The 12,979-nt window shown below is 42.4% G+C and overlaps 2 protein-coding genes across 7 annotated transcripts in view; one reads left to right on the top strand and one right to left on the bottom strand.

Annotated features, from left to right (window-relative positions):
* Window positions 1-2,186, top strand: part of LOC118828466 (dynamin binding protein) — a 109,209-nt gene extending 107,023 nt beyond the window's left edge. For all 5 annotated transcript variants that reach the window (XM_036735088.1, XM_036735086.1, XM_036735089.1 and 2 more), the window contains one exon: window positions 240-2,186. In XM_036735088.1, the coding sequence (XP_036590983.1) occupies window positions 240-425 (186 nt within the window). In that variant the 3' untranslated portion in view covers window positions 426-2,186. The remainder of the gene's footprint in view (window positions 1-239) is intronic.
* Window positions 2,187-5,628: 3,442 nt separating this feature from the next.
* ABCC2 (ATP binding cassette subfamily C member 2) overlaps window positions 5,629-12,979 on the bottom strand; it is an 85,201-nt gene continuing 77,850 nt past the window's right edge. For both annotated transcript variants that reach the window (XM_036737242.1, XM_036737240.1), the window contains exons 30-32: window positions 10,601-10,767; window positions 6,445-6,639; window positions 5,629-6,111 (exon numbers count right to left, since the gene is read on the bottom strand). In XM_036737242.1, coding sequence (XP_036593137.1) covers window positions 5,985-6,111; window positions 6,445-6,639; window positions 10,601-10,767 — 489 coding nt within the window. In that variant the 3' untranslated portion in view covers window positions 5,629-5,984. The remainder of the gene's footprint in view (window positions 6,112-6,444; window positions 6,640-10,600; window positions 10,768-12,979) is intronic.

The raw sequence follows: 12,979 nt of genomic DNA on the forward strand, positions 1-12,979 counted from the left end.
TCCAGATTTTTCTGAAGTCCGCCTGCTCATAATTTCTTATAGCACAATAGTATTCCATGGTAAGTGATCCTTAAAGAGCTACAATTGGTAGCCTTCTTTTGGAGCACCGGACCACCCAATAACACTGTCGATTCAGCCTTTTCCAGCCTTGAGGCTACGAGTTCAGGTCCCTGGAAGGATGAAGAATGACTCTTGGTTGCGAGTGATCTATTGATAACTCATTATCTTTTCTCACACAGGTTTATTTTGCTGTCTACACTTTCAAGGCCCGGAGCCCAAATGAATTGAGTGTGTTGGCCAATCAGAAACTCAGGATCCTTGAGTTCAAAGATGTTACAGGAAACAAGGAATGGTGGTTGGCTGAATTGAATGGGAAGAGAGGCTATGTTCCATCCAATTATATCCGAAAAACTGAGTACACCTGAATCTGCACTGCTTCCTATTCAGTCCTGGTGCTTTTGTTTCCAGTTGGCAGCAGGGGTTCTAGGAGCCCACTGAAGAAAAGGGAGGAAAAAAAAGGGCACTATGCCACCTATATCTGATATAGAGGGGTTGTCTGCACTGTTTAACCATGGAATGGCAGAGTACAGGATTGAAACCTTATTGTCTGCAATGGTATTACGAATGCTGCTGCTCATTAGAATTAGTAGAACTTAAAAACGGACCCAGGACTTAGAGGTAGTTCAGACATCACTGAGGGGAGAGACGAGACCTGGAATCCACATGGGGAAAGAACATTTACAACCAGAAAATTGGTGTTCCTATACATGATGGTGATATGCCTTAGCCTCAGGATCTTAGAGGTGATTGGCACAGCTTGCTATGCCATAAGCTGGATTTCAGCTTGTACACGGCCCCAGTATCCAGCGATGAGATGCTGACTTGGATCAAGTGAAAAGTTATGGTTATTCAAGTCATGGCCTGACCTGTGACCCATTTCAGACTGCTTCTGGTTGGTTCTTTACAAATGGCAGTGACGTTGTTGGACCTAACAGACCTAATGATTGTAAGCCCCTTGATACCGCCATTCTCCAATACACAAACACATATCCCTGACTTGAAAAAGCCCCCAAATACTAACAACCCTTTTACTAAAATGTTTCTCCCTTCCCCAGTTCTGGTATGTGAAACATCAGCTTTTTCTTTACTCCCTCTAAGGTGCTATGGGTGTTTTATTTTCTATATGCCCTTCACCTGAACAAATTATTTTTCCTGTCATGGGGAATAGAATAGTTCTTCCCATTATAGCTCATCTTCACCCAAGTGGAAATGACCCTTTTTTATTATTATCACATCAAATGTGAATGATACTTTCACATATCCTCTAGGAGGCTCCACAACTCTAACCCAGTAGGACTAGAGTTACAGCCATTAGGTAAAGGGGCTTTAGATCTATGTTTGGGATGTTGTTTGAGCCACACCAGCACGTTGGAACATTTCCAGGGATATTTTGCCCTAGTTAGTCCAGCAAGCCTCTGTTACCTAGTATATCCCTGGATGCTAGAAAGGTAGCCTCTTTATCTTGTTAGACTAGGATTTCATAGAATCAGTAGGGAGCTCTCTGAGGTGGACTGAAGCTGGAGAAGGAGAATAGGGCCATACACTCTATGTACCAGTGGAAATGTGCGTGTGTCTATATCCAGACACAGGATTGCCAAGACCAGTATTATCTGCTCCATGTTTTCTGTCATCTCAGAACACACTCCCCAATCTATACTCATGTTGGGGTCATTTTCCACTAAAACACATGACAGCATACCACCCGTACCCCACCATTCCCGTCCCCAGTCAGGGCATGATCCTATTTGTTTACAAGAGGTTTCCTATCTTGGAACCATTCATAATTGGGTATTCAGAAGAGCAGTCTCTCTGGAATCCCCCTTTCAGCTTCTCTTCTTCAAAATCAAGCCATCCTTGAATGAATTAGGAAGATAACATGCCCTTTCCTTCCCGGGAAGATGTCTACTGCTCTTACTCATAGGAGAAGAAAGAGGTTCTCTCCCTTACTCTTGGACTGTGAGTAATTTTAGAGTTGTGAATACTGAACTAGTTCTTTTTGTAAATAAAATTTTTTAAGTGAATGACCCTTGGCACATTTTATCCTTTATTCAACATATTTTTGGTCTTTGGACATTTCTCAATAGATGCCATAGAAATAAGCAGCTTCTAAATAAAAGAATGCTTTTCTCAGGATCCTGTGGTTCCTTAAATTTAACAGAAGGGGAGATTCCATCCCAGAAAGTACAGGTCAAAACTCATCTTTATTGCAGCAAAAATTGATGTATGATATGGTCAAAAGATATCCAAGTTTTACTTCAAGGAGCAGTCACTACTATAGAATTTGAGAGCTCATTGTAACAGGGTTTGACCTATACATAATGGGTTGAGGAAAGTAGTTAAATAAGAAGGAATCTCTGGGCTCAGGGAACAGTTTTAAAACAGTAATCTCAGTTAAGGCAGGTCTGGTGGAAGAAAGGAAGAGATCTTAAGCAAATGAGGATTCTATTCCTGGTTAGAATTTGGCCAAGGAGTGAGGAGTCCGCCCTTGAGCAAGACAGTGGTATGATGGAAGCAGTTATAGGAAAATTGGTTGGGCAGCAGCATAGCTTAGAGGCCAGGAGATCAGCCAAGAAGTTGTTTTAAGAATCCTGGCATGAGGTGATAAGGGCCCTGCCAATGGTGGCCGTGCAGTCGGAGAAGAAAGAGCTGATCCAAGAGATGCTACGAAGAAAAAGTGGTTATCAGCATTAAGCATAGGGAATAAAGAAGATGAAGAAAAAAACATTTTCTTGCCTAGAAGTCTCGAAAGAATGGCAGTGCCCCTGACAAAAATGAGATCACTGAGAAGAGAAACCCATTTGTGGAGAGAGGGTCATGTATTTAATGGTGGAGAAGTTCTGTGGATATTTGGAAATAAAAGGTCTTGAAGCCCAAGGTAAAAGGAGATCTGGAGAAGTGAGTGTGGAAGTCTTTGGGACCAGAATTATAGTTGGAGCCATGGGAGTTGATAAGCTCACTCAAGGAAATGTAGAATGTAGAGCCAAGGACCAAAGGCAGAACCTTGGGGTTTACCTACAGTAAAGAGGTAGAAGCCCTCAGAAGGAGTACAAGAAGTATTGTTGAAAAGAGAATTACAGGAAGCAGATAAGCAGTGGGGGTGGAGGGGACCATCAGTAGTGCAAAGGGGCAGCGAGAGAAGTAAAGGAGGTAAGACTCTTTCTGGGTGCTTTTTTTTTTTTTGTTATCACAGTGCTTTTAATTCTTATTGTGTGGTTAGATCCTCCTGAATCTGGCTGTAGGAACAGGGTTGCTATAAGTTCTCTTAGGCAGTATGGAGCCAGGATAACATGGTCTAGAGGAGAGAGAGCTAGGTTTGAGAGTTGAGGACCTGAGTTTGAATCCTAGCTCTTCCACTTTCTACATTTGTGACCTCAGGCAAATCCCCTAACCCCTCTGGGCCTCAGTTTCCTTATCTGTAAAATGAGGAGGTAGGGCAAAAATGGACTCTTCCGTAGGGCCTCTCCAGCTCTAAATTCCAGCCCTAGGTTTCAGCTAGAAGGTTGTTGGCCTTGACCCTGGAACCACAGGAAAGATGTAAAGGAATCACAGTCTCATTCTCCAGATGTTCCATGTATCTTAAAACTACCTCGGCCCTGCCCCACCCTACCTTATTCATGTCTCTAATAAGAATGATAATAGCATTTATACAGCATCTGCCAAGTACTGGGCACTCCACAAATGTCTCTCTTGATCCTCACAACAACCTTGGGAGGTCCAGTGCTATTACCCCTATTTAACAATTGAAGAAACTGAGTTAAGTGATTTGCCCAAGGCCACCAAGCTAGTATGTATTTGAGGTTAGATTTAAACTCAGGTCTTGACTACAAGCCCAGTGCTCTGTCCACTGTACCACCTAGTATGCGTAGCCCTCCCATAGGGCATGTTATTCCTAAAATGAGGTCACATTGAACAAAATTTTATGTTTGGCTTTTGCTAAACATTTATAATGTGTTAAGTGCTATAGAGCACAAGCATAAACCTCTATTCATTCTGAAAAGGATGAATAGGCCAAAAGGGGTCCATGACACAAAGGCTGAGCACCCCTGGGCTAGCCTGTTGTTTTATTTCATACAGTTTTCAGAATTTTTTCGTGAGGCAGACTCTGCCTCTGAAGCTAACAGACACATTATTATAGAGAGAAACTTCATCAGTCTGATGTAGCTCCACCATCCTTGCCTCAGCATTTGACAACACTCCCAGCAAAAAGCAGCAGATGCTTAGCAGATGGCCCAGAGTTCTGCCAATGGGGTTTGGAGATGGGGGTCAGGCTTCTGCTGCAGTAGTGATGGATTCTAGATTGCATCAGAGGCAGGTCAGTAAGGTGCTTGCTGAAAGGAATGTTTTGTCTTTTAAGATGGTTCCAGACACCACGATTCTATGTCCCTTCATTGGTTCTGAATGTTTCCATGACAATTGGTGGAAAGGGGAAGGTATCCTCATTTTTCAGGCAGCTGAGGCTCAGAGACTAAGGGACCTGCTTACGGTCCCACAGCTAGTGTGAAACCCATGACTTTTGACTCCAAGACACACTCCTGCTTCACAGGATGGTTGTGTGAGGAAAGTGCTTTTTACCCTCTGCTGGCTTCTTTGGCAGGGGCAGGGGGGTGGGGCGGGGCAGAGGCACAAGGAGCATGTGGAAGAGTTGCAGAGATTAGGAAAAGAGGAAAATAGAGGCAGCCAATAAAAATACCGGTGGGAATGGTGGGAGTACAGACCCTTCCTTAGGTTCATCAGTTCAGTCCCAGGGACAACTTGGTGTGGTGGGTAAATATTTTAGAAGGAGTTTTATAAAAAAAAATTATGAAGAGGGCTTTTTATATTGGTAAACTGCTTTTTGAGGTTAGTCACTACTTACTCCCCCAAATCCCATGGTGACAGTAATCGGTTTGCTATTACTGTTAGGAAGCTGAGATAGAGACAGTGACCATAGTAGGCCTTCAGTTGCAATGTCTGATTGTTTCTTAATTTTGATTTTTACCTTGTCAGAAGATTAAGAAAATGCTCAAAAAATTTTAAAACAACTAAAATATTACTCAAAAGCAATTTTGGCATTTTGTGTCTTAAGAATTTACATTTCAAACTCTTTTGCATCATTCTGGTTATTATTTTTGTTCTAGTCTGATTAAGGTAGACTTCTTGGGCACAGTTGGGATACTCAGGCCTCCTTAACCCCCATTTGTTCTTCTCTCCTTGGGAACAAGGAGCCAAATATTTTCCATTTTTGCCCTTTCACTTGCTATATACCATGGACATAGGGAGGTAGAAGCATCTGCCTCTTTTTAAAAAAATATTTTTATTTCTTTCATTAAATATTTCCCAATTTACATGTAAAAAAATTTTAACATTTGTTTTTTTAAATTTTAAGTTACAAATTCTCCCCCTCCCTCCCTTCTCTTTCCCACCCATTGAGAAGGCAAACAATAAGATATCAATTATACATATACAGTCATCATCTGCCTTTTTTTAAGGCAGTAAATTGGGTTAGAGGCACATCCTGCCTTTGTCACTAAATGGGTGATAAATGGGCGCTCAAAGTCCTTCACATTCATAAAACAAGGAGGCCAAGACTCCCTTAATCAACAAGCATTTATTAGGTACCTACTACTTCCTAGGTACTGTGGACAAAAAAAAAATAGTTACTGTCCTCAGGATGTTACTCAGCATTCTCCTACAGCAGGTACCACCCAAGGTATCAATGATCCGTCACTTTTAATCCCTTCTGTATATTTTGGGAATTTTAAGATAGCCTTAAGATCAGCATAGAAGGGCCAGGGCCAAATGTATGGATTTCAGTGCCTCAGCCCTGTGGGATAGCTAAATGATAGTGAAGATCCAGATAGTCCGGCTCAGAAGCCAATGTCCTTTGTATAGCTTTGTTTACATCAGCGTTTGTGTGTTGGTAGCCTCTTGGCATTTGGATGTAGCTAAAGTGATGTGTTCACACTTTCGATGCCAGCATCTTTGGCCATGAGGTAAAAGGCACCCGACCTCTGGAGTAGTTTTTCAGGACTGTCATATTCTACAATCCTCCCGCTATCCAATACCATAACCCTGCAACCAAGACAGAGAGGAAGTGTTGAGTCTCAGGAGTTAAAAAGTAAACCTAAACTCTGAGAGCCTAAAGAAATATTCACAATCCCTTTGTATGATGAGCCCATCTTCAACAACCACCATTTCCTCCCAACCCCCCAGTTTTTAGCCCATGGAAGGGCTATTCCTAGCAGTTTCTGTGGTATGATGATTTCTCCCATTTGTTCCTCTGCTAAGTGATAGATTTCCCATCTATGGCTTTGCCATCTTATATAACAGATGCTCACCTAGGTCCTGTTCCCTCTTCCATGCATTCTCCCATCTCAGACTTTCAGTTTAACACCCAGCACTCACCTGTCGCTGTCCATAATTGTGTGCAGGCGGTGGGCGATGGTAATGACTGTACAGTCGGAGAACTCCTTTCGGATTGTGGCCTGGATTAGGTTATCTGTTTCAAGATCCACAGCAGCTGTGGCCTCATCCAGGATGAGTATCTTTGATTTCCGAAGCAGAGCACGACCCAGGCACAGAAGCTGTCTCTGTCCAACACTGTTGTCAATGTAATAAACCAAGAGTGAGACCTGTGGTGCTGTTGTCCTGGATGCTGGGTAGAGTCCAGCTTTCTTGGTCCAACTCATTTCCAAATTGACAGGCCCAAATTCCCAACTAGGTTCCACTTGGTGCAGAGTGGACGGGTCAAATGTATTTGAATTCACACTATCCAAAATTAATTATAATTAAGCTAAATGTGATGATTGAATCCAGGTCAGTGGAAATTACATGTGAATTTGAATAATGCTACCATTTAAGAGGATTCATTATTTGCACTAATTATTTGCACCTGTTACTATTGCTCCCTTAAGCAGCTATGCAAATAATATTGAGGGAAAACAATGGATATTTGGTACTAGGAATAGTATGGTGAGATTCCATTACAACAGAAAGCATTATCCCATTGTGGGAATGTCTTTGACCTGTATCATTTGTGTAGGGGGATACTGCAGCCTGAAATGTTTCACAATTTCTGAATAGTGCTGGCAAATTCATTAATTTTCACGTGTACTTTTATTCTCAAGTCTACTCTCTGCTTAAAGACCTGCCTTGACTAGAGATGACCATGTTTGATTAACCCGACTTCCTGATTCAAACAGGCTTGTGAAGTGCAAACAAGCTTGAATTTAGGAAAAGCCCATAAACTAGGCAGAAACACCTGCTTAAACATCTATGGGAAGAGGAGTGAAGCAGTTAAGGAATGTGCTCATTGCTCTCCCCTGTTGATATTAGGGAACATTAAATAAGAGTGTTAGTAAATTAGAGGTCTGCATTACTAGGAAGAAGAAAAACCTTTCAGTGGGAGAGTCAAGGCAAGATAACCCAGCTTTTCTCCTTGGTCACTCCAGAGAAACTTACCAACTATTATCTAAAGCCCTGCCTGTGCTAATGTGACTTTCTAGTCAGTGGTATGTACTCCAGGCTGCTGGTAGACCTAAGAAAATGGGCGTGGCCAGGGAGCTCCCATGGTGCCCTCTAAGAACGTTGTTTAAAGGGTTAGCACCTTTGCCAGATCTCAGATTGAATGAAGTGATTAAGGCCTTGGAGGCATCTTGGTGTCTGTCACCCATGATGGGCAAGAATATCAGGATTGCTTTTATTCTATAGAGCTAAATGGAACAGAAACCATTATAGCAGATGCTTTGAACACCCCAAAGTACTCTTAAGTTGATCTCAGGATTGAGAACGTTCCCCCAAATTACGGTAAGAAGTGACTGAATCTTCTGCAGCTGGAAGCTTGCTGCTAACAGGTGGAAATTACCCTAGGCTGCTCCCTTGATACTTAGTCCCGGGCCTGGGGGAAATCTGCCAGGGCCTGGCATGATGCTGCCCTGTAATCAGGGGCTTTAGCAGTAGGCCAGAGGTAGATGCGATGCCCTCGGACATCTAAGAATGTGGTTAAGAAACAGAAATCTTGAGCAGCATGGTGGTGTGGTAACGGACTGAATCCTGGTTCTAACCCTTGCTAGCTGTGTGGCCAAGGGTGAGGCATTTAAACTCTCTAGCCCCAGCTTCCTCATTGATACAATGACCATAATAATGATACCAAGCTAAGATGGAGCCTCCAATCTTAACTTGACCATCACAACAGCCCTACAAGATCAGTGCCTTTATTATCTTCACTGGACAGATGAAGAAACTGAGGCTAGGCGCTGTTGCATGACTTGCCAAGTCAGTCAGTGTCTGAGGCAGGATTCAAATGCCAGCAAGCTCTCTATCCATTGGAGCATCTACCACCCTGTCTACTTACACTCCTTTCCTCAGGGGATAGTGAAGAGGGTATTTAGCAAACCTTAAAGGGATACAGAAATAGGAGCTAATATTATGTAGAAAAGGCCAGTTTGATTTATACTTCATGAGAAAAGTGATAGCCCCCTAATTGGGCAGTAAAAGAGGACAGGATTATGACTCCTCCGCCAAAGAATAGTCTATAAAATACCTTGTTCTTGAGCCTAATTCTCCTCTTTGGGGGTAGGGGGTGGTAGAGGGGTAGGGTATCGAGGAGGAGGAAAGGTCACAAAAGGCAGCAAAGTCTTCACAGCCCCACCTGCAGCAAGAAGCCAGTCTAGATTCCTGCTGTAGGAGGATACAAGGTGAAGGAAGCTTATGTGCCCTAGAAGACCCTGGGGGGAGGGGGGTTGCAAGGAAACAGAATCCAAACAATGTAGCATATATTAGTTTAAAATATAACCAGGTGTGGGAAAACAAAACTGTCCTAATCTCTAAAAGAACAAAAATGATGCAAAATAACTAGACTTTACTTCAGCTTTTGAGGCTAAGTCTGAGCTTTCCAAAAGGGTTTCAGGAGCTTTTTACCTGTTCCTGGAGTGAGGGAACAACTGAATATGTCACCTTGGAAATGATCTTTGAGAAACTTAGTTTCTCCCAAGTCCTCAGATCCATTGCACTGTTTTCCCCCACACCCTCCCTGTAATTTTTATGCCTGTGCTTGGAAGAACCAGGCTCAGGATTATTTGAAAGGTATGGAAGGGTTAAACCCTACTGCTAAGTAGACACATCAAACAAGAGTTGGAATTTGAGCCAGGCAGCCTAAATTTCAACACGTCCACCTTCCTGGCTGCCATTTTTTCTTTTGGTTTCGAGGAAAGAGTTTTAGGGCATTCTAGGATGACTTCCCAACAGGTGACCCATGGAAAGCGATGGCTGCTGAAAGAATTCTGCAGGCTGGAATGCTTCTACCTCCTTGTGGCTCTATCTGAAACCACACCAACCTCATGGCTTCACATGGTCCTAACAAGGATTCCTGCCAGAAGCTGCGGCAGATAAGTGAAATCCTATGCTCCTGCCACCAAGAGGGTGACATGGTGACAGAAATGGATCTCAAGATATCCACCCTGGTCACTGAGAGTTTCAATCCATGATGTCTCAAGGGACTTGGCTAGTTTCTGGGGACAGCCCTAGGGAGACACAATGCTCAACCATTTTCAGTCCTGCAATAGGCATGCAGGAAGAGAAGGGCCTTTTCTTGCATCTCTTGTTCCTTTATACACTCAATTACCAACCCAAAGAAAAATCAGCATGACAAAATGATTTCCAAGCCCCCAACAATGACCCACTTATAGGGATAGTATTTGACAGAACAGTGCAACCAAAAAAGATGTAGAGTCCCCTGGAGTTTATTGTACTGTACTAAGATGTAAACTATACCACTGTTGATTCCTGCCTACAGAAACCACCTGGGAAATGGTTGTTCTTCCTGCTGTTTTGCTGTCATCCACATCCTTTCTGGGACTCTCCATAGCAGTAATAGGAACAATAACCAACATGGCACTTTGAGGCTTGCAAAAGGTTCTAGGTATATGGTCTCATTTAATCTCCACAACAACCTTGTGAGGAAGGCAGGTGGTGGTATTCCTTTTTTACAGAAATGGAAACTAAAGCTGAGAAAGGGCAGGTTACTGGCCCATTGTCACCCGGCTAAGAGTCTAAGGCCAGATTAAACATGGGTGATCCATTCCCTGTACCACCTAACTGCCTGTGCAAGTGTGGAAGCTGGAAGCTCATCAAAGGGCTGTTCAGGCAGATTAGTTGGGTTAGAATAGAGCCAGGACCGGAACTCACTTCTCCATAGTTACAGCATCGTGCTCCTTCCACAAATGAAGATAAAAAAAAAAACCACAGACCTGAACAAAATCATCTTTTTCTCAGAACATTAGTGCTAGAAAGGCCCCTTATTAGTCACCTAATGCTGCATCTTCACTTTAAAAATGAGTAAACAGGCCCATTAAGGGGTGGTGCTGACTTCAGTCTAGTGTCCTTACTCCACCAAGCCAGTCTAGGATGGCCCTCTCTGAAGCTGAGGGTTTTAAGATGCTTTATTGACATGATACCCACATTTACCATCAGTCTCACAAGAAGTATTTGAGAGAGGAAGCATTACTTCCATCTTTTTGTCTAATGGTTGTCTTGAGGACAACCTCTGTGTTTGGGGACTTACCTGAAGTTGTCACCAGCCTCGCTCACTTCATAGGACAGACCCTCTGCCAAGCCTGCCACATAGGGCTTCAGGTGAGCCAATTCCAGCGCCTTCCAGATCTCTTCATCAGAGTACTTGTTGAAAGGATCCAAATTCATTCTCAGGCTTCCAGTGAACAGGATGGGATCCTGCATAAACCAAGGGGCAGGAGGAGATGTTGGAGGCTGGCAGGCAGGGACACCCTTCCTACAGTCCCCAGATTGGGGATGCTGAGTTTTAGAAATCTCAGGGCACTTAAGACAGGTGATGGATCACAAGGGTAGAGAGTCATTCAGTGGGCAAAATAGATAAAACAATGTCATTCTCACTAAATTTTTTGTTTTGGAAAAGTTATTTTTTATAAAAATGTTATATGAATATAATGCATTTATTGCTATTTTTAATGAATAAATAATATTTTAAAATTTTATGAGTTTTAATTTCTAATATGGTACATATTGATCTTATAAGGCTTATGGACAAAAGCTCTTTGGGGTCTTCATAAAGTGTTAAGGGGTCCTCAGATAAAAAAGACTTACAACTACTGGACTCTATGGATACCCTCTGAGGTATGGTGGCTCACTGATTAGGAAATGCCTCTCCTTTAGCCGTTTATCAAGAGGGCATATTTAGGTAAGAAAGATCCCAAAGTCCTTTGCAAATGTTACGGAAGAACTAAAGAAATGCCCACTGAGGATGGCACTTAGGTGTTGAGTTACTGCCACCTACTGGTTGTTTGCTGAATCATAGCTATGGGTCTTTTTGTTTTGTTTTGTTTTGTTTTTTTGTTTGTTTTTGCTGCTGCTGCCCTCAATAAAAATAGAGGACATAAGAAGGTGGTAGACTATTAATGATTTATATGGTTCGCAAAGTGCTTTGCATTCCAAGATATGTAAGGAACTGATTCAAAAATATAAGAATAAGAGCCACACCACAATTGACCAAACTCTGGAAGAATAGGAAAAGGCAGTTCTTAAGGAAAGAAATCCAAATAGTCATGAAAAAAATGCTCCAAATCACTAATAAGTAGGAAAATGAAAATTAAAGCAGCTGTGTTTCTACTTCATATCCTTCGGGTTGGCAAAGCTGATTTAAAAAAAAGAAGGAAAAATGACAAATGGAGGAGCAGTGGAGAAATAGGTATGCGGATGCAGAGTTGGTAGAGCTGTGAAATTGGTCCAGCCATTCTGAAAAGCTTTTTGGAACTTCAACCCCAAAGTTACCAAGCTGCATGTTCTTCTACCCACCAGTGTCACTAGGCCTATCCCCCAAAGAGGTCAAAGAAATTGGTAAAGGACCCACATGTACAACAATAAGGTAGTAACTCTTCTTGTGATAGCAAAGAGCTGGAAACTAATGAAATGCCCCTCAACTGGGGAAAGGCTGAACAAATTAAGGTACGTGAATGTAATGAAATCCTGTTGTGCCATGATTCCAGAGGAACAATGATGAAGACTGCCATCCACCTCCTGACAAAGAGGTGGTAGACTAAATAGGAAGAAAGAAGGAAAGAAGGAAGGTAGAGAAGGGAGGAAGGGGAGGGAAGGAGGAAGGAAGAAGGAAGCCACCATTTATTTAATGCCCACTATATGCTAGGCACTCTGTTAAGTGCTTTACAAATATCTCATTTGACACTCACAACAACACTAGGAAGTAGGTACTTTAAGAAACTGAGACAAACTGTGATTAAGTGACTCACCCAGGGTCACATAGCTAATAAGTGTCAGAGGACAGATTTTAATTAAATATACAGAATGAGTGACATATCTTTGGACATGACCAATGTGGAAATTGGGGATTCTTAGACGGACTAAATAGATGGTCTCTGAAGTCACTTGCGATTCTGAGATTCCATGATTCTAACACTGAAGGAATGGTGAAAAGGACATTCTTTCCTCCTCCTCCATTCTTATGTACCTCCACACCACGTATGGGGCGTCAGTAGGATAAAATCCCTACAGGCAGCCCTATTTCTCAGTAATCTCAAAAGAGAAGCAATTTTTAAAGAGAGAAGATGAAAATGTAAATACAAAATGTCAGAATAGTACCTTGTACATAACAGGTGTTCAATTAATATTTGTTGAAGGAAGGAATTCATTAACTCACTGCCCTCCACTCCCATTCCCTCCAGCCCCTAGGAGTGCCTGCCAGCTTCGTTCAGAACACTCCAACAATGTCTGTTTTGTGGCTGTTTCAGGTATTTGAATACAGCTGTTGCAAGAAGAAAAATTCTAGGTATATTGTCCATTTGTTTGCTCCTGGACAGTCAGACGGTCAATCCTCAAGCATTTAAGTGATCACCGTGTTCTAGGCACTGGGCCGAGCACTGGGCATACAAAGAAAAGCAAACAAAACAAATCT

Source organism: Trichosurus vulpecula, chromosome 8, assembly GCF_011100635.1.
Source record: "Trichosurus vulpecula isolate mTriVul1 chromosome 8, mTriVul1.pri, whole genome shotgun sequence".
NCBI lineage: Eukaryota > Metazoa > Chordata > Mammalia > Diprotodontia > Phalangeridae > Trichosurus > Trichosurus vulpecula.